Source organism: Arctopsyche grandis, chromosome 4, assembly GCF_051622035.1.
Source record: "Arctopsyche grandis isolate Sample6627 chromosome 4, ASM5162203v2, whole genome shotgun sequence".
NCBI classification, from domain to species: domain Eukaryota; kingdom Metazoa; phylum Arthropoda; class Insecta; order Trichoptera; family Hydropsychidae; genus Arctopsyche; species Arctopsyche grandis.
Genome location: NC_135358.1, coordinates 19326722 through 19351909, shown reverse-complemented (window position 1 = coordinate 19351909; position 25188 = coordinate 19326722). Strand labels below are relative to the sequence as shown.

Here is a 25188-nt window from a genome sequence, read left to right as displayed (position 1 = left end):
GCCTGCTATACAAATCTACAGTTTAAAATTTAGAATAGCAAAATTTGGAGTTTTACCATGCTCATGGTGCTTTAACTCGAGGCCGTAAAACTTTAGATTACCTGATAATAAAATCAATAGTCCTCTATATACATACATATGTATGTATATAGAGCTATCATTATTCCACTCCACTCCACGATTAATATAGGACACTAGACATAAAAGTGTAGAATGATTTTATGAAAACAAGGACAAATAGAGAATTATTGTTACGGGAATAATACCCATACAAATTTATGTATATATGTATATAAAAAGCCAAAAAAAACTTAAACGAACTAAATTCAACCAAACCATGAAATTTTAATGATAGAAACTAATGCTTAATTAATAATATTGTCTATGATAAGTTGAATTTTGTTTTTAAAAAAAAATTATTTAATTTAAAATATATTTTAATTCAGCATAAATTAATCGTTTCTTAATACGAATTATTTTATTTATTATGGGTTTTTTTATATTATTAATTATGTAACACAATTGATTGTAAAAACGAAATACATATAATATCTATGTCTTTCATTTTCTGCAAATGTGCAAAAACATGTTGCTGTATTTTACCAGTTTGCCAAGTTACTGAATATACATATGTATGTATGTATGTGTATTTTATTATTGTGAAAAATACAATTGTGGACATATCTATTTAATTATTTTCTTATTTATAGGCTTTGAGACATTAAAATGTTCAATATGAATTCATTTTTTATTATTTATTTCTGAGATTCAAATTTATCCATACGCCATTTTTTGCATGTAAATTAAATGGACTATTCACCAAGTCGATTGGAACTTTTGTTTTTTTTGATAATGTAATATCAAAATTGGCCAACATGTGGAATATAACAGCCTTCACAACAACCAATGCAAACCGTGAACCTAAAAATAAAAGTATTTATGTATGTACAGTTTAATTATTTGATATTTCTTTGTATATATTTGAAATTATAATATTTACCAATGCAGTTTCTTGGTCCAATACCAAATGGCAAGTATGACGCTGGATCAATTGATAATTTATTGTCATCAGAGAATCTCTCAGGATCGAATTTTTCAGGATCCGGATAGTATTTCTCGTCAAAATGAATACCATATATAGGTATCCAAACGCCCACATTTTTTTCAACCTATTCATATAAAGATTAATGACTAATTATATATTTTTTAATTAATAATAAACTTCACCAATAGTTTTTAACAGTTTTTGCCAGGATAACGATTAATTTGAGCCTCACCACATAAGGTTTGTTACTTTCATCATTTGGTGGCGGCAGAGTAAATGTTTTTGAACAAACTCTATCAACTGCACTAGCTGGTGGCCACATCCTCAGAACCTCTGCAACGATTGCATTCGTAAATATTAATATGCAGTGAATTAAAATCATATGAATAAATCACAAACCTGAAAGACACATGTCCAAATATTTCAATTTCTGAACATCGGCAAACATAAGTGTGTCTCCAGCTTGAGAAATTAGCTCGTCGATTTCTTCATTCAATTTTTTCACGATATCTGGTCTTCTGCTAACTTCGTAGAAGAAAAATGTGAGAACAGATGAAGTAGTGTCAAAACCACCGATGAAAAATATTAGAGCTTGCGCAGCCAAATCATCATCAGACCATTCTAGTTTCATATAATATAAATTCATAGTCATTATTGATATTATTGATGTTTGCACATCTTATTATAAGTCTGAATGTGTAAATTAAAGTGCCAAGCTTAGGATGGCAGCCTAGGCTTGACCATGTCGTAGGGTCCCCACACCATATTTACCTGTTTTTACTTTCTGTTTTCCAATCGATGATTCCTCAACTGTAGCAAAACCGGTTTCCTTCACATCATTTGATTCTGGCTCGTGTATGAGGGAGCCTTTCTTCGCCTCCATCAGTAAATGAATCATATCGTACCGTAATAGTTTATTATGTTCTCTATCCCTCATCATTGAATAAACAAGATTTTTAAAGAAAGCTGTAACTTGAGGACGAGCTAAAGGAATATTTAATATCTGAAATATTTAATATCATTATAATTTAATAGCTAATGTTTGTCATAATTAAGGTAAAATTTTGTATTAAAACCTTAGAAATCTTTGGTAAAAGACTAAATAATGCAATTTTCAATGTTTGTGTAAAAGAAAAAGTCACAGCAAGCTTTCCTAACGTAAGAAATTCATTATTGCCATCTTCAAATGAATCTATCTTCAAGCCATACGCTGAAGTTGCTATTACATCTACAGTGTACTTTGAAAATGATTCCTTTGCTTCTATTTCTAGTCTACCTCCTACAAAAGATTTTAAAATATTTTTATATTCATTGAATAAACATGTATGAATATATGTTCTTCTTGCCATATATAAATTTTACCTGAGTTTTTACATTTTTTAACATAGAAATTAGACATTCTTAGCGCATTCTTCTATATAGGTGAACATATTTTTCATTTTTGCACTAGAAAAAGCGGGACTTAGTGTTGCACGCATTTCTCTCCATTTATTACCTTTAATAATTAATTTATAAAACTTACGGTTTAATATTATTAAAAATATGTACATATGTACATATAATATTTCACTTAATGTAATTTATATTTAAATTTGATAATCATTATAATGATTTGATCTAAGACTGAAATATACATATGTGTATTAAATATGAATACATAAATTCATATGTACATTTAATCAAAAAAAGTTTTATAACACTTTTTATATTGAAAATTATTTATAAATGAAATTGCCTTTTAAAGAAAATAAATTTCTTCCAAACATCGGATCTACTTCTTCATCAACAATTGACCGATGATCGTGAAAGCTATCAAATTCTTTTATTCCAACTTGTTTTATTAATGTCAAATCACGCAGCATTATAAATGGTCTAGTTGGATCAAATAGTCCAATGTATCTGGAGATTATGAAAACATTTTGTTATTTTGTTTTTTTTTTACTACATATTAAAATATATATTTATAAGAAATTTTCAACACTTTTCATCTGGATATTTGTCATAAGATTTTTTAACAAAATTGGTCATGTGTTCCATTCCTAGTAATGCTTTTATATTACTCCCGACGAATGGTAAAAGAGGTTCTATAAATTTTACATCTGTGCCTTTATAATGGTTATTTATCCAACGAGCAAAATAATAAAGGGGTATCAACAACCCTATGACAAACAAAGCCGCGTCCAAATAAATCCAAATCATTTTCTGAAAATTAAAAAATATTGTTGTTTTCATACTTTTGTTGTAAGTGTGAGATATGAGTTATCTGGAAGCTTTATTTTTATCTTACATTACTTTGATGTTTATCAGGTTTTATAAGAATGATATGTTATATTTCGTTTTTGTGAAAAAATAAGATAGCTTACCTACAGTGTAGATTTTTCAAATTTTTCACATGTAGGAAAACAAATAGGATTTTGGAAAATGATATATTTTAATAAGTGACAATTGTTTTTTAAACTTGAATCAACAAGCAAAACAAATAAATGAAAATATCAAAAACAAGTTGTTAAGCAAACTTGTGTGTATAAACATATGCAGATACGTGTGACTTGTAAACTAACTAGTGTGTTACTAAACCAGCACCAATCTCGTCAATTGCGATGTAGCGTGTTTACCACCTACATATAGTCACATACATACATATATACATTACTATTACACAACACGTTAATTATGCCATTTTCGAAACATTGATAAGTCAAATAGCATCGTGCAAGAGCGCTCATTTTGTTGATTCTAAATGTAAAATAATTCAAGGACATTCACAGCACTGAATAATAATAGCTACATTTTTAAAATCCTACCCCAAATATGTATGTATGTTGCTTAGTAACAAAACACAAAGTAGTTTTTACGATAATTATATATTTTTCTGACAAAAATAACATATAAATCAACTTAACGATAACATATCTGAATATAGCAGCCAAATATAATACATACATATAATATTATCTATTATTTAATCGCTCTTGGTCGAAGTCCAATAAATAATCCTCTTTTTGTTTTCAACGTGAATGATCCTTTATCTAATTCGATAGGAATCTGAGTATTTTTGGTCGGTACTATATCAAATTTTGACATTAGGTGAAATACAATTAGCTTTATTTCCATTAATGCAAATCGGGAGCCTTTAAATAAAATATGCGTTATGTTTTCATTTAAAGAACCATTCTTAGCCAAAATAATCTATAAAATTACCTATACAGTTCCTTGGTCCAATACCAAACGGTAAGTAAGATGTTGGATCTATGGAAGCCTTGTTTTCATCGGAGAATCTCTCTGGAATAAACTGTTCAGGATTGGGAAATAATTTTGGATCATGAAGTAATCCATAAATTGGAATAGCAATGGATTCATCAGCTTTTATCTACAATAAAATATTTTATCTAACATAAAGCCACGTGCTCATACAAATGAAAACAGAGAAATATATGTATATTTGTATATATATATATATATATATGTGTGTGTACAAATAAAAAAATTACCGTATAGGATTTTTTACTGTATTCATTTGGTGGTGGTAATGTGTAAGGCCTAGAGCAAACCCTATCAATAGATCCCAAAGGTGGCCACATTCTAAGAGTTTCTGTAATTATTTTTAAAGTTACATAATTTCAATACTGCATCACATATCTAAACTTTAAAAGCATTACTTACCTGATATAGTCATATCTAAATATTTCAAAGTTTGAACGTCATTGTAATTGATTTTTCCATCAGAGTTTGAATTGAAGTCATCGATTTCTTCTTGGAGCTTCTTTTGTATGTCGGGATTTCGAACCATTTCATAAAAGAAGAAAGTAATCAAAGTCGATGAAGTTTCAAATCCGGCGATGAAAAATACAAATGCTTGGGCAACAAGTTCAGTATCAGTCCACTCTGAATAATTAGCATAAAATAGCATTTACTATTTTTAATTTTTATTAAATATAATACTTAAAAAGTGCTTTTTGTACTTCTTTTAATCTCTTGTTTTCCTATTTCAGATTCATGAACTGTAGCAAAACCAGTTTCAGATGACTCATTGACTGTATCATGTGTTAAATTTCCTTTTTTGGCTTCCATGAGCAAATTAATCATGTCGTGTCGAATAAGTCCAGTTTTCTCTCTATTTTCAATAGTTTCCTTCACTAAATTTTTAAAGAATTTCGATACCTCTGGTCTTGTAAATGGAATATTGAATAGCTAAAATATAATATATGTAGTTACATACATATACATACACACAAACACACACACACACACACACACACACACACACACACACACGTACGTGTGTGTGTTTGTGTGTGAGTTATGTAACGCACTTTCATGATCCCTGGGATAAATGCATAGCCAAAAAACTTCAATAGTTGAAGTCCACCAAAATCATTAGCTAATTTTCCAAGTCTATAAAATTCATTTTCCCTGTCTTTCAACGAATTTACTTTAATTCCGAAAGCAGAACTAGCGATAACATCATTGGTGTATCTTGTGACCGTGTCCTTCACTTCGAATTCCACCATACCGTGATCTGAAATGCGCAGTTGTTCTTAATAGGTTAAGTGACCCATCAAAACATTTTAGTTATACTATACATACAAAATAAATACATTATTAACCTTTCATTTCTTTGTCGTTCATGTAGAAATCAGCCATGTCTCTTGCACATTCTTCGATATATATAAACATATTTCTCATTTTGGCACTGGTAAAAGCTGGGCTGAGAGCGGAACGCATTTCCCTCCATTTCTCACCTTTGAAACATGGAGGTTGGATGTGAACTCACTAAGTAGTGCTTATTAATAATTAATTAGCACTACTTAGTAAAAAGGACAGTTGAGCATCTAAGATTTTCCGTAGCGAACAGCTGAGATTTTTTTCGATGGTCATGTATAAAAAACTTTCCTTTCTATTTAGACCATCGACTTAAAAGAATCTTTAGTAAAAAAAAATATATACATATTAAATGTATTATGAAAATTTAGAACAATTATAAAGATTTTAAACTCTTTTCCTATTATTACTAACATTACAATAATACATATATGTAATACTATAAATACTAATAATGTGTAAAATAGATAATAATTACGGATAAGTGGCTATTAAAATAGACTAATGTTGTATTGTGAACATAATACATAATACATGAAACAATAAAAAGCTTTTAATAATGAAAATCAATCACTTCTTAAGTCCCCTTTGGAAATTCTTACAATGTTAAATTCTTATAAAATATTTACACATCTATAATTTGGATATTCAAATAATACAGTACCTTGCATAACGAACAAAATATTTCCAAAGAGATCTTCATGATTTGAATTTGCAAAATTGCGATGATCGTGAAAAGTATCAAAATCCTTTATTGCGATTTGTTTCAAAAGATCCAAATCTTTTATCACAATTAAAGGTTTAAGATTCTCAAAGAGGCCGGTATATCTGTGAAAATGTATACACCCAGATATATAAAAATTACTTTGCAAGTGAAGACGAAATATTTTACCACACTCACTTTTCTCCGGGGTATTCATTGTAGGTTCGCTTAAAAAAAGAATACAAATCCTCTTTTCTAAAAATAAGCTTTGTAACTGAACCTATAAAAGGCACTGATGGCTTAGTGTGCTTAACGTCAGTATTTTTGAAATGATTATACGGTCTCGTTCCATAATAGTATACACCTATTAAAAATACCACTAAAAATATGCCGAAGTCTATTAAAGTTATTTCCATTTTATTTTTGGCAAAATATATTCAAAACAATTTTCAATCACTCTGTTAAGTAATAAATACGAAATTTAATTTTAAATCATCCTTAATCAAATTTAAAAACTTGAAAACACCCGCACGCAAGCGTATGATTATTATTCGTGCGATGTTTGCTATTGTTAGCTTAGCACTGACGATTTCAATTGGTCGACTCAAAACGGTTCAAACGGGTTTTTATTCCATGGCCATTTCTCACAAACACGGTCTCACGTAATTACATCCAATATCGTCGTACATAGTATCAGTGATAGGTAAGTATGACATGCGCAAAAATAAGATAAGCAAATCTATAGATACATTTGATTATTATGAAAATGTCTAGACTTGGGGGATTGGCCAGAGGTGTGAAGAAGCAAAGTGTGGTCACGCCTCTGTTTACTATGTCTACAAATTTTCAGATAGACGCGTTTTATCAATTAATCTTTATTTTCACCTAACATAATATACTAGTGTTGGGCCCGTTGATTTCAACGGGTGGTTTCGAAGAGGAATTGAAACTCGAATAAAAATAAAGTTAAAGATATTGAATCGACTGGTTTCGGAAAGAAATTGATGCACGAATTACGAAGTGATTACGAATTACGAACTACGTTTTGTGCATCGCCGACCTCCTGCCGCCTTTGCCCCCGATGCCTCCGGCGCCCCCGACGCCTTCGGCATCCCGGGAGCTTCGCCCCCAGCGCCGCCGACGCCTCCGGCGCCCCCAGCCCCCCCGATGCCTTCGGCACCCCGGGGGCTTCGCCCCCAGCGTCCCCGATGCCTTCGGCATCCCGTCGCCCCCAGCCCCCCCGATGCCTTCGGCACCCCGGGGGCTTCGCCCCCAGCGCCGCCGACGCCTCCGGCGCCCCCAGCGCCCCGATGCCTTCGGCACCCCGGGGGCTTCGCCCCCAGCGCCGCTGACGCCTTCGGCGCCGCCAGCGCCCCCGGCAATGAAAAAAATGAAAAAACTGAAAAAATGAAAAAAATGAAAAAAATGAAAAAACTGAAAAAATGAAAAAAATGAAAAAAATGAAAAAACTGAAAAAATGAAAAAAATGAAAAAACTGAAAAAATGAAAAAAATTAAAAAACTGAAAAAATGAAAAAAATTAAAAAAACTGAAAAAATGAAAAAACTGAAAAAATGAAAAAAATGAAAAAACTGAAAAAATTAAAAAAATTAAAAAACTGAAAAAATGAAAAAAATGAAAAATATGAAAAATATGAAAAATATGAAAAAAATGAAAAAAAAAAAATTTTTGTTCCCCATACTGGTTGACGGTTGATCGTCCGTCACATATATACAAATATACATACAAATATACAAATATATTTAGCGACAGTCCGTTTTTATATATATAACTAGTGTTGGACCCGTTGATTTCAACGGGTGGTTTCGAAAAGGAATTGAAACTCGAATAAAAATAAAGTTAAAGATATTGAATCGACTGGTTTCGGAAAGAAATTGATGCACGAATTACGAAGTGATTACGAATTACGAACTACGTTTTGTGCATCGCCGACCTCCTGACGCCTTTGCCCCCGATGCCTCCGTCGCTCCGGGGCCTTCGGCCCCAGCGCCGCCGACGCCTCCGGCGCCCCCAGCACCCCCGATGCCTTCGGCACCCCGGGGGCTTCGCCCCCAGCGCCGCCGACGCCTCCGGCGCCCCCAGCACCCCCGATGCCTTCGGCACCCCGGGGGCTTCGCCCCCAGCGCCGCCGACGCCTCCGGCGCCCCCAGCCCCCCCGATGCCTTCGGCACCCCGGGGGCTTCGCCCCCAGCGTCCCCGATGCCTTCGGCACCCCGGGGGCTTCGCCCCCAGCGCCGCCGACGCCTCCGGCGCCCCCAGCCCCCCCGATGCCTTCGGCACCCCGGGGGCTTCGCCCCCAGCGTCCCCGATGCCTTCGGCATCCCGGGGGCTTCGCCCCCAGCGCCGCCGACGCCTCCAGCGCCCCCAGCGCCCCGATGCCTTCGGCACCCCGGGGGCTTCGCCCCCAGCGCCGCTGACTTCGGCCCCTTCGGCCCCAGCGCCGCCGACGCCTCCGGCGCCCCCAGCGTCCCCGATGCCTTCGGCATCCCGTCGCCCCCAGCCCCCCCGATGCCTTCGGCACCCCGGGGGCTTCGCCCCCAGCGTCCCAAGGTTGATCGTCCGTCACATATATACAAATATACATACAAATATACATACAAATATACATACAAATATACATACAAATATACATACAAATATACAAATATACATACAAATATACAAATATATTTAGCGACAGTCCGTTTTTATATATATTATTATACAAATATACAAATATACAAATATATTTAGCGACAGTCCGTTTTTATATATATAATAATAATAATAATAATAATGGTATGCGGTATACAACATTATGGTAGCTATGCGGTAAAATTTTTCACGATACAGTCTAATGAAAATTCAGTGTGTGATTTAATATAATTTTATTAGTAACAAAAATATAACTGTATCTAAATAAACAATAATGCAATAATTATTTCATTGATCTCGGCTGAAGTCCAACTAATAATCCTTTTTTAATTTTTAATTGGAAACTTCCTTTCTCAAATTGAATCGGAATTTGCGTTTCTTTCGTTGGTACAACGTTGAATTTGTGCAAAATATGAAAAGCAATCAATTTTATTTCCATCAGAGCAAATCGGGAACCTAAAACAGATTGCCATTTATTAAAAGATCATTTATTTATTTTGTTTAATTAGTATATAAATATACTTACCTATACAATTTCTGGGTCCAACACCGAACGGCAAATAAGTTATCGGGTCTATTGAACTTTTATTATCATCAGAAAATCTCTCGGGATCAAACTTTTCAGGGTCCGGAAAATATTTTGGATCGTGAAGAAAACCATATATCGGGATCCAAATTAAGTCATTCGTTTTGATCTTCAAATTAAGATTTTTTTCATATTTCAACAATGTCTTTTACTATACGTCATTTCAGTTATCTAGGCAGTAGGCAAACTCTATATATCGATTATTATTATAATTATCTCAGACATCAATAAGGATTGCATAGCTTTGTACCTACTGCTAAGTTAGCCGTCACAAAACATGCGCATACCATATATTAGAATAAATATAAAAAACAAAAGACTTTTCTTTACTTTATAAGAGATTTTGCTATCATCATTTGGTGGAGGTAGAGTGAAAGATTTAGTGCAAACTCTATCAACAGCAGCTACCGGTGGCCACATTCTAAGGGTTTCTAAAACATGAATCAAATTATTGAACAAAACTCACATATACTTATATGTATGTTGATGCCTAATACTATATTTAAAGTAATATGAACCTGATATTGTCATGTCTAAATATTTCAGACTTTGAACGTCATTGTATGTGATTTTTCCTTCTGATTTCAACATGAAATCGTCTATTTCTTCCTGAAGTTTCTTTTGCACGTCTGGATTACGAACTATTTCGTAAAATAAGAACGTGATCAACGTAGCTGAAGTTTCAAATCCGGCGATAAAAAATAGAAATGCTTGGGCAGCCAGTTCATCGTCGTTCCACTCTAAATAAATATTATACGATAAAAGTTTTAAAGATATTTTATAATATAAACATAAATCAGTAATTATCCCACTTCTAACAACTTTCTGTTGCCCAATGACAGATTCTTGAACTGTGGCGAAACCAGCCTCAGAAGATTCCTTAGTCGTATCATGTACCAAAGTTCCTTTCTTAGCTTCCATCAGCAAATTGATTAAATCGTGCCGAATTAAACCACTATCTTCTCTGTTCTTTATTGTATCCCTTATCAGGGATTTAAAGAACTTGGAGACCGACGGTCTCGTAAATGGAATATTCAAGAACTAGGAATATTATTTTTCATATAAAGAAATATATCGATGGCTTGGTGCACAGATATTGTATGTCCATTTATTTAATTTAAATTGAATTTTAGGTTTGAAGATGCTGAAATATTACCGTTTACCATGCACCCTTTTTTTTTGATCTTTCGACTTAAGATCTTTCTATTTTCGATCTTTGCCTTCTGATATTTGTGTTTTCTGTAATTAAACATTCTGGCTCGTACATAAATTATCTTGGAAGGAAAAACCTGAATTATTCCAGCATCTACAAACTTAAAATTCGGTACATATTCAAAAATGGACATACAATATCTGTGCACCAAGCCATCGATATATAAATACATATTTTTGCATGTGAAAAAATTTGTTTAAATATTTATGTGTGTGTGTGTGTGTGTGTTTTTGTATGTATAGTTTTGTATATAATAATGTAATCCATCTTACTTGCATAAGCTTTGGAAACATCATGAAACCCATAAACTTAAGCGTTTGAAGTCCACCAAAGTCACTACCCAGTCTACCAAATTTATAAAATTCATTATCTCTATCCTTAATTGAATTCACTTGAATACCAAAAGCTGCGGATGCGATCACGTCATTTGTGTACCTCGTCATAGTATCTTTGACCTCTATCTGCACAAGGCCATTTTCTAAAAACAGTTTATAATTAGTTCAACAGAATCGTGTTTTTTTTTTAATTTTTCAACTATTGCTGATTAGAAATCCAAGTACCGTTAACTTCTTTATCGTTTATGTAATACTCGGCCATATTTTTTGCACATTCTTCTATAAAAACAAACATGTTTCTCATTTTTGAACTTGTAAAAGCTGGACTTAAAGCAGCGCGCATTTCCTTCCATCTTTCACCTTAAAAAATTGTTCTCGTAGAGTTTTATGTAAATGTAATCATTTGCAGTTTACAAAATCTAGATACCTTTCATGACAAAGAGATTAGATCCGAATAGATCATTTTCGCTCCCAGGGGCGAAATTACGATGGTCTTGAAAACTTTCAAAATCTTTGATGCCTACTTGCTTAATCAGTTCCAAGTCCCTTATCATTATTAGAGGTCTCCAGTTATCGAAAAGACCTATATATCTGATATAAAAAACAATATATATCATATGTAATTTGTCGGTCTCCGTGACGGGCCCGAATGTGAAACGCCCGAAAACGCAAATATCGGAAGGCAAAGATCGAAAATCGAAAAATCTTAAGTCGAAAGATCAAAAAAGAAGGGTGCATTAATGTGCGCGCGCATAATACGGGAGGAAAAGCCTGTTCCTCTTGTTCCTGTTGTATCCTGCTCGCGCAAATTAAGTGAGTATGTACCGTTTACCATGCACCCTTTTTTTATGTTTCGACTTAAGATCTTTCGATTTTCGATCTTTGCCTTCCGATATTTGCGTTTTCGGGCGTTTCACATTCGGGCCCGTGAGGTAGACCCGTAATTTGTGTATGTTGAGCTTAGGAATATTGTAAATACCTTTCGTCCGGATATTCGTCGTAAATCCTTTTAAAGAAAAAATATAAATCCTCTTTTCTTAATAGAAGGCCAGTCATCGATCCCAGAAAAGGAAAACTTGGCTTGGTGTGTTTCACGTCAGTACTTTTGAAATGATCATAGAATTTCTTGCCATAATAATAGACGGCAATTAAAAAAGCTATGACGAATATGCCGACATCTACTAATGATATTGCCATTGTGGCGAATATCAAATCTGATTTAAATTTCTTATATCAATTCACTACAATATATAAATTATCTTGAAAGTACACACGACCGATGCTGCTACTAGTTGAGAGGTAACTAAATTCCACTTAATAAACAAAGCTCGTGACTCATGGTCAATTGGCAAACCAATATTATTTATGTATTTGAATCGCAATTTACAGTATGTATCGGTATATACATACTAGCATATATGTATGTATATATGTACATATACATATATATGCAGTGGTGTAGTGCTAAATAAAAACAACCAGGACGGTGTTAACTTTTTACACCCCCCCTCCCCTCCCACTTTTTTAGTTACTTAAAAAATATGTATCCTAATAATTGATAGTTCAAATATTTATAAAAAAAATCAAATGCTAATTAAGAAATATTCTTACTTATTTAAATTATGATGTTTTTTTTAATATTTTATAAGAACTTCCATACTGTATCCTCTTCAACATACAGTATACTCTCGATTATCCGGGTGCGGATTATCCGTGCATGAAAAATATTAATTAATTTTTTCCTTATATGATTATGAGAAGCACCAATTGATTGCGACCGTAAACGCGCGTGTTATTTGAAACAAATGATGTCACACAGAAATGTTTTTCGTTCCCTTTTTAAATATCTTGTACTATTGCGTTAATTCTTTCAGTCGCTTTTGATCAGCGAAAAAGTAACAAGTGCGTGTATTCAGAGCAGATTTTTTCGTAACATATGTACGTATGTTTAATTATTTTCAATTGTTGATGAATTCTGCATCGAATTTCGAGAATATTTGCAATGGGAAAATTTGCAACCCGATCAAATCTATAATGCAGATGAAATAGACGGGTTTGGGCAAGCGTTCGATAATCACCAGACAGACTGAACGACAGATAAACTGGATGGCAGCTTTAAACGCAATTCTCGTCTTCTCGAATGATAGATCAGATGCACATCAGATGACGAGTAACCTTTCGATGTGTACAGATGCAATTATTAAAATGGTAATTATTAAAATTGAGTTGGATCTTTCCGGCGAGTGTAATACGGCAAGATTCGATAGGTTCCGATGTAGAGATGACTATTTGTTTTAGCTGAGTTCCCTTATGTTATGTATCCTCATATGTAAAGAATGTTTTCATTCGAAATTTTGGGTAGATTTTGATAAAAAAAAATGCCCATAAATTTCATCAAAACATCTTTTAAGTTTTGAATATGCTCAGATTACTATTTGGTTGTGGTCACCAAATGGTAGAACAATAGTCTGTTCACAATATTTTGTTATCCCCAAAATACACAGCCACACACTAACACACACACACACACATTTTTTTCTAGATCATGAAAACGTGATCAGTGATCGATTCTGAGTTCGATTCAGTCAAAAACTCGGGTTCAAATTTTCGCATGATCACTAAACTTCATCTAATTGCATACATATGTACATACGTATTGTTAATACGTATGTACATAGATAAAGTAAAATCAATGAGATTGTTTTTAACAAGCACCTACTTCAAAATAAAACAAATATATATATTTTTCATCATTATTGATTGCATATACGTTACAATATTTTTTAGAAATATAAATCAGTTGCATCGTCATAAAATACGATAATCATATCAACAATAATCATTTATTGGATCGTGGTTTAAGTCCAACAGATAAACCATTTTTGATTTTCAATTGCAATGATCCTCTATCGATTTCCAATGGAATTTTCGTATTTTTAGTTGGAACGATATCAAATTTTGATAGTAAATGAAAAGCAATCAATTTTATCTCCATCAAAGCGAATCTAGAACCTATAGAAAATACCAAAATTACTAATAATAAAAACATTTATTTATTGTGTTGTAATGTTATAATTTTATTTATATTTTACCTATGCAATTTCTTGGTCCAATCCCAAATGGTAAGTATGTTATGGGATCTATTGAACTTTTATTCTCATCGGAAAATCTTTCCGGATCAAATTTTCCAGGGTTGGGGAAGTATTTCGGATCATGAAGCAAACTATATATAGGTATCCAAACCAGTTCATTGACACTTACCTTTAAATAAATTTTAAATAAGTTTAGTCTTTCATAATATAATATAAAGAAAGATTAGAAAGATATTTACCGTGTAAGATTTGTTGCTGTTTTTATGTGGTGGAGGTAAAACGAAAGATTTTGTGCAAACTCTATCAGTGGCTGCTGCTGGTGGCCACATTCTAAGGGTTTCTAAATTTCATATTATTTCGTATTTGACATTAAATTATAATTTATATGTTTTGACATTGAAAATTTATTGAATTCCTTGCCTGAAATTGTCATGTCTAAATATTTCATATTTTGGACATCAGTGTATGTGAGTTTTCCTTCAGATTTTAATAGGATATCGTCTATTTCTTCTTGAAGTCTCTTTTGTATATCTGGATTGCGGACCATTTCGTAAAAAAAGAATGTGATCGACGTGGCTGAAGTTTCAAATCCAGCAATAAAAAATAAGAATGCTTGAGCTGTTAATTCAGTATCTGTCCACTCTAAATAAGTAAAATGTAATAAAAAAAATGTTATATTTTTAAATTATTATATTCTATAAAATAATAGTATCGATTGAATTCTCACTTCTAACTACCTTTTGTTGCCCAATGACTGATTCTTGAACCGTGGCAAAACCAGCCTCTGAAGTTTCCTTAGTTGCATCATGCTCCAAAGTGCCTTTCTTAGCTTCCATTAACAAATTTATTAAATCGTGCCGAATTAAACCACTCTCTTCTCTATTTTTAATTGCATCGGTTACCAAATTTTTAAAAAACTTAGTAACAACTGGTCGCGTAAAAGGAATCTTGAAGAACTGTGATTGCAAATTTATACATAGTATGTATTATATTTACCATAAATATATTTTTTATTACACATTTTTATTAATACTTACGCTCATGACCTTTGGAATAAGTGAGAAACCAAAGAACTTTAACAATTGAATACCACTAAAATCACTACCAAGTCTACCAAGTTTGTAAAATTCATTGTCTCTGTCTTTTATTGAGTTCACTTGAATGCCGAAAGCTGCAGAGGCAATCACGTCGTTGGTATATCTTGATACAGAATCTTTCACTTCTATTTCCATTAGACCCTTCTCTGAAATCAATTATTTTAAATTAATTAATAATAAATTCAATAAACAAGCTCGCAGTTACATATTTTAAAAACTATTACGTACCTTTAATATCCTTTTCATTCATATAATAGTCAGCCATATTTCTTGCGCATTCTTCAATGAAAACAAACATATTCCTCATTTTAGAACTTGTGAAAGCTGGACTTAAAGCGGCACGCATTTCCTTCCATCTATCACCTTAGGGTCAAAATAAAGATATTTTAAAGAAATCTATACATTTTGAAAGTAATTATCTTAAATGAAAAATTAATAAATTAAAATTCTAGATACCTTTCATAACAAAAAGATTGCATCCAAATAGATCATCACTGCTTCCACCAGTGAAACTGCGATGATCGTGGAAATGATCAAAATCTTTAATGCCTACCTGTTTCATAAGTTCCAAGTCTTTTATCATAATGAGAGGTCTCCAATTATCGAAGAGACCTATATATCTAGGACACAACAAATTACAGTCACAACATAAGTAAATATGTATTATATTGGGTGCAAAAAAGTTTTAAATATTAGTTAATAAAAAGAAACATAACATATTACTTAGTTATTTTATTAAAATGACTTTTTCATGTAATCCATAAATAAAATGTTACAAAATTATAAATATTACATTATTTTTTAACCCTCTTTATACTAGGTTTGTAAACTTACTTTTCATCTGGATATTCATCGTAAGTCCTTTTCAAGAGACTATATATGTCTTCCTGTCTCAGAAGGAGGCTCGACAAAGAACCCAAAAAAGGCACAGGTGGTTTTACGTGTTTAACATCGGTATATTTATAATGGTCATAGAATTTCATGCCATAATAGTAAAGAGCGATAAAAAAAGCTATGGCAAATATGCCAATGTCTATTAATGTTATTGCCATAGTATCAAACGTAAAATTTGTATAAATATCGTGTTATTCGTCCGTTTTCAATAATAGTTATCGTAGAACTGACTTATCATGAGGTATTGAATTAGTCTCTTATCATTAGAGCTTCAATATTGTTTCATCGATCTTTAAAAAACACTTATTTACCACACTTGTCTTGTTTATTTTAATCAGTACGTATTCAATCAAGATATAACATCAGCGATAACGCATTTTTGGCGACTATATTTTCAATTTCAGTAATTGAAAATCATTTTGATATTTATCGATAAGACGTTTTCAGAGTAGAAAAATACATTGTACATACTTACACACTATTTTTTCTTATTACTACATTCAATATTTGAGGCTTATCGTATACAATGCATCTGCGATGAATTTGAGTAAATCGTGGGCAAATTCAAAACTTAAGAGTAGGCAAAAAAATTTAAAGATTATTTTTTAGGACAATAGAAAATGTTTCAACGGAAAAAAATTATGAATAGTAAACAAAAATTGAAGAAACACTGATTTAAATTGTAATTAGATATTTTGTATTGACGGTTGAGGTCATGCATACATACATACATGTATCAGTTTACAAATAAATATGTACCATAAGATTTTGTCTTTTATTTTAATACACATGTATGTTATATTATAACTATAAGATATGTATCTACAAACAAAATGTGTGTGTGTGTGTGTATTTTTTTTTAACGTATAAATTTATGTTTGATATCTTGGTTTGAGTCCGACGAATAATCCATTTTTGATTTTCAATTGCATCACGCCTTTCTCAAGTTCAATCGGAATTCTGGTATTTTTTGTTGGTACAATATCAAATTTTGACAATAAATGCAAAGCAAACAATTTAATCTCCATCAATGCAAATCGAGAGCCTAAAATGTATTTACTTTTGTCAATTCTTTTATTAATTAAAATCTCATTCATTTTAGATATATGTATGTATATAAAACTATTACCTATGCAGTTCCTCGGTCCGATACCAAATGGTAAATAAGAAATGGGATCTATAGAAGCTTTATTCTTATCTGAAAATCTTTCAGGATCAAACCTTTCAGGGTCGGGGAAATATTTCGGATCATGGAGCAAACCATAGATTGGTATCCAAATTAGTTCATTAGCTTTAATCTGTCAATAAAATTATTTGAAAATACTTAAATTCAAATAATTTATATATAAAAATAATGAATATTTAAGAATATAAACACCTTGTAAGATTTATTGCTATTTTTATTTGGTGGCGATAAGGTATAAGTTTTTGTGCAAATTCTGTCTGTGACACCAGCCGGTGGCCACATTCTAAGGGTTTCTAAAATATGAATCCAGTTATAATTCCACGAATAACAAAATTTCGAAGTGAATTAATTTGAGATAATATTTAATGTTTTACATACCTGATATTGTCATATCTAAATATTTCAGATTCAAAATATCATTATATGTGATTTTCCCATCTGACTTATCCATAAAGTCATCGATTTCTTCTTGAAGTTTCTTTTGTATATCCCAATTTCGTACCATTTCATAAATAAATAGCGTAATTAATGTAGCGGAAGTATCAAAACCACCCAAAAAAAACAAATAAGCTTGAGCAGCAAGTTCAGTATCTGTCCATTCTAAATATTTTATAAATAGTTAAAATTATTTTAAATAAAAAAAGGATTTACATAAAAAATATATATTACACTTAGGGGTTCCAAATCCGAATATTCGAATACTTTTTATACAAACTTGTGAAGTATATACGATTATGATTTTCTTAAAATTTGAATAATATCATGATCTTAAAACTACAAATAAATAATTTAAAGCTACTATTCGATATTCGATTTTCGAATGTATTCGAATATTTGGAACCACCAATTACAATCCATACTTCTGGTGATTTGTTGTTTTCCAATTTCCGACTCTTGAACTGTAGCAAATCCAACTTCACATGTTTCCTTTGTTGTGTCGTGCACCAAAGTACCTTTTTTTGCTTCCATCAGCAAATTGATTAAATCGTGTCGAATTATTCCATTATCCTCTCTGTTTTTTATAGCTTCATTTACTACTTTTTTGAAAAACCTGGACACAACTGGTCTCGTAAATGAAATTCCGAGGATCTACAAATGTAATTCATACAAGCAATATTTGATAATAAATGAATTAAAAAATCAATCGCAGGCTTACTTTCATAATTTTTGGAAACATCAAAATTCCGAATAATTTAAGTATTTGAATTCCACTAAAATCACTGCCCAATCTTCCAAGTTTGTAAAATTCATTGTCTCTATCCTTATTGGAATTTATTTGAATACCAAAAGCCGAGGAGGCGATCACATCATTGGTGTATCTTGTTACAGAATCCCTTACATCTATTTCCACAACTCCTTTCTCTGAAATTTATTACATTTATTCGAAGTCATGTATTGCAGTGTTTAACTTAACAGAGGCTTTTTAACGTCTTGGAGGCATTTTATGTTTTTGGAATTTGGTGTGCACTTCTGAGATTCAGCTGGGACATCATTGAAGATAAATTGTTTAAAAACACTATGTATCATAATTAATTATTGAAAAGGATAATTAATAATAATGAACATTGTTATACCTTTAATGTCATTAACATTCATATAATATTCAGCCGTATCCTTTGCACATTCTTCAACAAAAACAAACATGTTCCTCATCTTGGAACTGGTGAACGCTGGACTTAAAGCTGCACGCATTTCCTTCCATCGTTCATCTTTGTGTTGTTAAAATGAAAAATTTAAATAAAAGACTAATGAATTTCTTTAATAGTTCGAAAATACTTTTTTTTATTTTACCTTTCATTATGAAGAGGTTAAATGCAAATAGATCATCATTATTTCCACTAGTGAAAGTACGATGGTCATGAAATGTCTCAAAATCTTTAATTCCTAATTGCTTTATCAGTTCCAAATCTTTTATTAAAATCAGAGGTCTCCAATTGTCAAAAAGTCCAACATATCTAAAACAAAATACGTTTAATTGCAGCATGCGACAAATTCAAAATTCAAGCTGTATTTTTTATGTTTTTGTGCACAATTTTAATTTTACATGTCATGATATCGTTATGTTAAGTTATTAATTAAGATGATGTGATGAGGCAAATTAAGTATAATTCAATTATATACGATTGGTTAATTATGGTACACATGGCCCGCACATCCCAAGTCGGGCCCCGGGATAGCAAGGCCCCCCCCCCCCAAAAAAAGTTTCAAAATTGAAATTAAAAATCATTGATCAATTTTTCATTAAGGAGTAATAAGATTATAGATCACCTGATAAGTGATAATATATATATTTCAAATAAAATTCATGGTGTAAAAATAATAGCTAAGGTATCACCTACAAGTTAGTACATGAACAGAACTACGAAGTACGAAGACGAAAGGCACTTCTGAATTTCGTAACAAATAAAAAAATAAAATCTCGGCGCCTGGGCCCCCGGGCTAGAACCATGGCTCTCCCCCGATACCCGGCCAAGGTAGTACATTTAATGTACCTATGTATGTACATATATTTCACCTACTTTTCATCAGGATATTTGTCATAAATTCTCTTGAAGAATGAGACCATGTCTTCATTTCTCAGAAGAAGACCAGACATTGAACCCAAAAAAGGCAAAGATGGTTTAATATATTTAACATCTGTATTTTTGAAATGGTCATAGAATTTAATTCCATAATAGTATATGGCTAGCAAAAAAGCTATGACGAATATGCCAATGTCTATTAATGTTATTGCCATTGTGTTTGTATTGGATTTCTTTCACACAAATACAAATAGCAAAATAACCGTTCGATTTCCTCAACAGTCGTTGAGGGACTGGTATCGCAGGAGTGGGATCTACTATGCTATGTAAACAGTTGCATCATAAAATTATACACAATTTTTCTGACACACACAAGGTTATTTATATGTATACAATACGCATGTGTAGTCCCTATCAGAATGAGGTGGGGGGGCCTATTGAACCGGGTCTCGCAATATGAGGGCCTCAATTTATTTTGACTTAGCTTGGTCTGCTCGAAAAAATGCATTAGTTCTACGCAGTACATATTACAATTACACAAATGTCATATAGTTGCTTATATATTGTACATTTGTACACCATTCTACATTCTAAATAAGAAGAAACTCTCGTATTCATATTTAACAGATTCATTGGTACAACCTTTCACTTGATGCACGAATACAGATTTATAGAAGCATTTGAAATGAATTTGTCATTGTGTTTAATACGAATATATGAATATAAAAATAAATATATATAATGGTTAATGAATATAATTGTTGAAGTTGCTAGAGTTATTGAAGTCCGGAAAGCAATGCTAGATGTAAACAGAGATAATTGACATTTTCAGAATTTATTGGGTGACATTGAGAATTTGTTGAAGTCAGTTTTTGTTGAGTGTAAAAAGCAATGCAACCCCATTCTTTCTTCTTACCATATTATAGTTTCTTACCATAGATGCGTCTACGTATAAATATATTTCAGAACGAAATTTGGATCGTATCGAATTTTGTTTTTGAGTACAAATTATTTAATTAGGATAAATTTACGGAGTCCAGTCACGTTCAAGTCAAATTACAGACGAATGCAAGCATAGTATAAATATAAGCTTTAAAATAATAAAATGTTTGTGTTTTTAAAATCGGACAGGAAATTCAATTTGACAATTTGTGAAATTTTTTTCGTGTTTATTATGCCTAAAGAATAGAAAATTCAACATTTTTCACAAACCTCTTTTATTGACAAAAATTTATTTATTATTATTACATACATAAAAGTCTGGATTTATGATTTTCAATTGGAAAACTAATTTAACTACTAACAAAAATTCATTAATTTTCGTAGTATTACATTTGGTAATTTCAAATTTAAATTCATGTTAGAATGTTAGTTTGTTGTGACATAATAAATAAAACAGTGATGGTTGAAATTTTGTTTTTTAAGCTGGTCATTTTATTCATGGCAAGTTCCCTTTCCAATAAAATAAAATTTATTTTGAATTATCAATAATTGCTATCAGTATGCTTCTGGATTTACATATTTACATATTGAAAGAAAAATTTCGCTGGAGAGTGTAAACTATTCGCTTTGCAGAAAAAAAAATTATAATAATAATTTCACTTCTTCTTTTTATTATTGGAGTCCCAATTAATATTTTTCTATACATACATAAAATATTTACCCAACGTTTTTTACCCGATATTGTCAATATCGGGTAAAAAAACATTGTAAATATTATATTCCAATTTCAGCAGATAATTTGATGTGATTTTCTCTTATAACTTATACCTAAAGTCATGTACATATGTACATATTTCTTCTGTATATCCCGACTCCGAACTGTTTCATAGAAAAAAAAAGTAATCACTACAGCGGAGTTATCAGCTCTCTAGAATAATGACACATACCAAGTTCCTGAAATGCTTTCATTTTCAGCTGCAGACGTTTTTATGGTCGTATCATGTAGTAAAATTCCTTTTAACCCCAAATCACTATATTTATCAAATCACGTTGAATAATTACATTTTCTATTACAGTTATTTTTAAAAACCTGGATATAATCGGCCTTGTAAATATAATCTTGAAGATTTGTGAAAGTAGCCCAAGCAAATAAAATTTGGTGTAATAAATTCAAAAATTATTTTTACAATTCAGTATCATCTATGTATGTATATAATCTTTGGTTTTTTACAGAAGCATGTCTGTTATTGATATTACAATTGCATTGGTCGTTTCGTCTCATTTATTTTATGATGCGCAAAACAGAGACGAGTGGAAGTGTGTTGGAGAGGTCTTCATCCAGCAGTGGATGGTGAATGGCTGTAGATGATGATGATGAAATTATATATCACCAAAAACATGCTGATACGTTTTTCAACCATTATTGATGGTAGTTGGAGTTCGCACCAATTAATCGTGAAAATATAAAGCGGTAGTTTCACAAATACTAAATTTGATCCATATCATTTTTTATCAAAATACATATGTTGCTTTTCAATGAAATAATATTCAGTTTTTAGTGAAGATATATGGAATAAACAAGGGATATTATGCCTTGATTGATTTGATACAATTTCAAATGCTATAAAAATCCATATATTATAAACAAGAATTTATGTACATAGTGATTTTTTAGCAACACTCACTCAATATCTTGTAAATATTTGTTATGTCTACAGATATACCACCGAAATATTTTGTTGATAAGTATTTATTTACTGTATAAAAACAGCAGGTCAGTTGTAAATAATAGATAATAATGGGATATGGTGGAAATAAAAATTATTTAATCTTTCTTAATTTTAGTCCAAAAAACAATCCTTTTTTGATTTTCAATGTCAATGCTCCCCTATCAATCTCAATCGGAATATGCGTATTTTTTGTTGGTACAATGTTGAATTTTGATAACAGGTGGAAAGCAATCAATTTAATCTCCATCAATGCAAATCGAGAACCTAAAATGTGTGAATATTTTTGTCAATACTTATATTTGTGCACATCTCAATAATAGTTCATTTTAATTAATTGTATCTACATGAAGTACTTTATTACCTATACAATTCCTTGGACCAACGCCAAATGGTAAGTAAGTAATGGGATCTATTAAAGCTTTATTTTCGTCTGAAAATCTTTCTGGATCAAACCTTTCAGGGTCCGGGAAATATTTCGAATCGTGTAGCAAACCATAGATTGGTATCCAAACTATTTGATTGGCTTTGACCTTGAATAGAAATAATATTTCGTCTAAATATAATATATCTATTATACAATATTTATATAGATATTAGGTATTTAAGATGTTGATACTGTGTAAGACTTGTTGCTATTTTTATTTGGTGGTGGTAATGTGTAAGATTTGGTGCAAGCTCTATCTGTCGCACCTACAGGTGGCCACATTCTTAAGGTTTCTAAAATATTTATAAATGACAATAGATGATAATTTATGGGTTTGGTTATCGAACATTTATTGAATTCCTTACCCGATATTGTCATGTCTAAATATTTCAGCTTTTGAACATCATTATATGTGATTTTTCCTTCCGATTTTAAAACATGGTCGTCAATTTCTTCTTGAAGTCTTTTTTGTATATCCGGATTGCGAACCATTTCATAAAAGAAGAATGTAATCAACGTAGCTGAAGTCTCAAAGCCAGCAATGAAGAACAGAAAAGCTTGAGCAGCCAGTTCGGTATCATTCCATTCTGAATAAATCCACGAAAATTTTAATATACACAGAATTTCAAAATGATAGAACCGATTTGAAATCGCTTTAAATGAATCACCCATAAATGAAACATATCATATGAAATGATTATAAATAGGTTTTTGAGCTCGTTTTCTATTATTCTGTACATTAAAATTAGAATAATATAATACTATGAATACTAACAAAATGAAATTACAATTGTAAAATAGAAAATTATCAGATCAGTAGCTATTAAAATAGATATAAGATGTATTGTGAACATAATTTAGTAATAATAAAAAGCATTTAGAAATCAAAATATGAAAGGGTGAAGCGTTGAGTTTCAAAGTATTATCGCTTTTAAGTTACGAAACATAATAATAATGATGGTAATGAACTTACTTCTGACTACTTTCTGTTGTCCAATGGAAGATTCTTGAACGGTGGCAAAACCAGTGTCAGATGACTCCTTACCACTATCGTGCACTAAAGTTCCTTTCTTCGCTTCCATCAGCAGATTAATCATGTCATGCCGAATGATTCCACTGTCTTCTCTATTTTGTATAGCATCCTTTACTAAATTTTTGAAAAATGTGGATACAACTGGTCTCGTAAATGGTATATTCAGTAACTGCAAATATAATATGGAATATGTGAATATATTTAGGTATATTATGAAAGAAAGTGAAATATTTATTTATTTCAAAATAGGTCGGATCATTGTAGCATTATAATGCGCCACAACGAAAATATAAGATCTTAATCATTACTGTACCTTCATGAGTTTTGGAAACATCGAGTAACCGAAAAATTTTAACAATTGAACTCCACTAAAATCACTACCTAATCTACCAAGTCTGTAAAAGTCATTATCTCTGTCCCTAATTGAGTTAACTTGTATGCCAAAAGCTGAAGTAGCAATCACGTCATTCGTATATCTTGTTATTGAATCCTTGACATCTATTTCTACGATGCCTTTTTCTAAAACCAATTACATTTTATAATAAAGATATATATCTGCTCGCTTTTTAAAAAAATCAAGTCATATTTGTATATATTTATTAAAATATTATTTTAGCGTTTATATATTAACAACCTTTAATTTCTTCGTGGTTTATGTAGTAATCGACTATATCTCTTGCACATTCTTCAATGAAAACGAACATGTTTCTCATTTTAGAACTAGTGAAAGCTGGACTCAATGCGGCTCGCATTTCCTTCCATCTATCGCCTTATCGAAATATCAAATAATAATTTATTATATATACATATTAATATTAAAATTTATATGTATTTACAATTACAGAATGAAATACTTTTAATTTAGCAGAAAATTACTAATTAACGAATATAATTCAATTTTTGGAAATGGCCAAATTTGAAATTTAAAAATCATCAAAAGAGATTTGATAACTACAATAACATCAACTTAGTATCAATTACTTTCTCAAAAACTTAAATTGACTAATTAAATTAATTGTCAACGGGCACTAAGCTATAGTGCTACAGTGCATAATTATGTATAATAAAGTATACATGTGGTAACCTTTATTAAATTCCAACTGGTACTATGACTTCGTTGCAAGGCAGTT

General features: G+C 31.6%; 3 protein-coding genes across 4 annotated transcripts in view; 1 reads left to right on the top strand and 2 right to left on the bottom strand.

The window, feature by feature from the left end:
* Positions 1–691: 691 nt before the first annotated feature.
* On the bottom strand, positions 692–20224 carry LOC143910785 (uncharacterized). Its single transcript, XM_077429382.1, has 41 exons — positions 19927–20224; positions 19199–19362; positions 18982–19116; positions 18564–18769; positions 18268–18496; positions 17786–18007; positions 17600–17700; positions 17351–17519; positions 17152–17266; positions 15784–15947; positions 15556–15690; positions 15268–15473; positions 14958–15186; positions 14651–14872; positions 14470–14570; positions 14231–14399; positions 13984–14150; positions 12118–12365; positions 11566–11729; positions 11364–11498; positions 11076–11281; positions 10403–10631; positions 10109–10330; positions 9921–10021; positions 9531–9699; positions 9307–9460; positions 6549–6692; positions 6312–6475; positions 5653–5787; positions 5359–5564; positions 5008–5236; positions 4709–4930; positions 4537–4637; positions 4247–4415; positions 4009–4176; positions 2122–2324; positions 1817–2048; positions 1445–1666; positions 1278–1378; positions 1001–1169; positions 692–921 (listed from the first exon to the last, which is right to left on the bottom strand). Exons 1-41 carry the CDS (start codon positions 20142–20144, stop codon positions 752–754), a joined length of 7215 nt encoding a protein of 2404 aa, XP_077285508.1. The 5' UTR covers positions 20145–20224; the 3' UTR covers positions 692–751.
* Positions 13010–25188, top strand: part of LOC143910519 (cytochrome P450 9e2-like) — a 26037-nt gene continuing 13858 nt past the window's right edge. Inside the window, exon 1 of one of the 2 annotated variants that reach the window (XM_077429025.1) lies at positions 13010–13076. The gene's annotated coding sequence lies outside the window, so the exon portion shown is untranslated. The remainder of the gene's footprint in view (positions 13077–25188) is intronic. The other variant, XM_077429024.1, reaches the window with a different exon arrangement.
* LOC143910784 (uncharacterized) overlaps positions 22613–25188 on the bottom strand; it is a 10026-nt gene continuing 7450 nt past the window's right edge. The window contains exons 14-20 of the mRNA XM_077429381.1: positions 24693–24827; positions 24372–24577; positions 23999–24227; positions 23391–23612; positions 23218–23318; positions 22963–23131; positions 22613–22865 (exon numbers count right to left, since the gene is read on the bottom strand). Of these exons, the coding sequence (XP_077285507.1) occupies positions 22693–22865; positions 22963–23131; positions 23218–23318; positions 23391–23612; positions 23999–24227; positions 24372–24577; positions 24693–24827 (1235 nt within the window). The 3' untranslated portion in view covers positions 22613–22692. The remainder of the gene's footprint in view (positions 22866–22962; positions 23132–23217; positions 23319–23390; positions 23613–23998; positions 24228–24371; positions 24578–24692; positions 24828–25188) is intronic.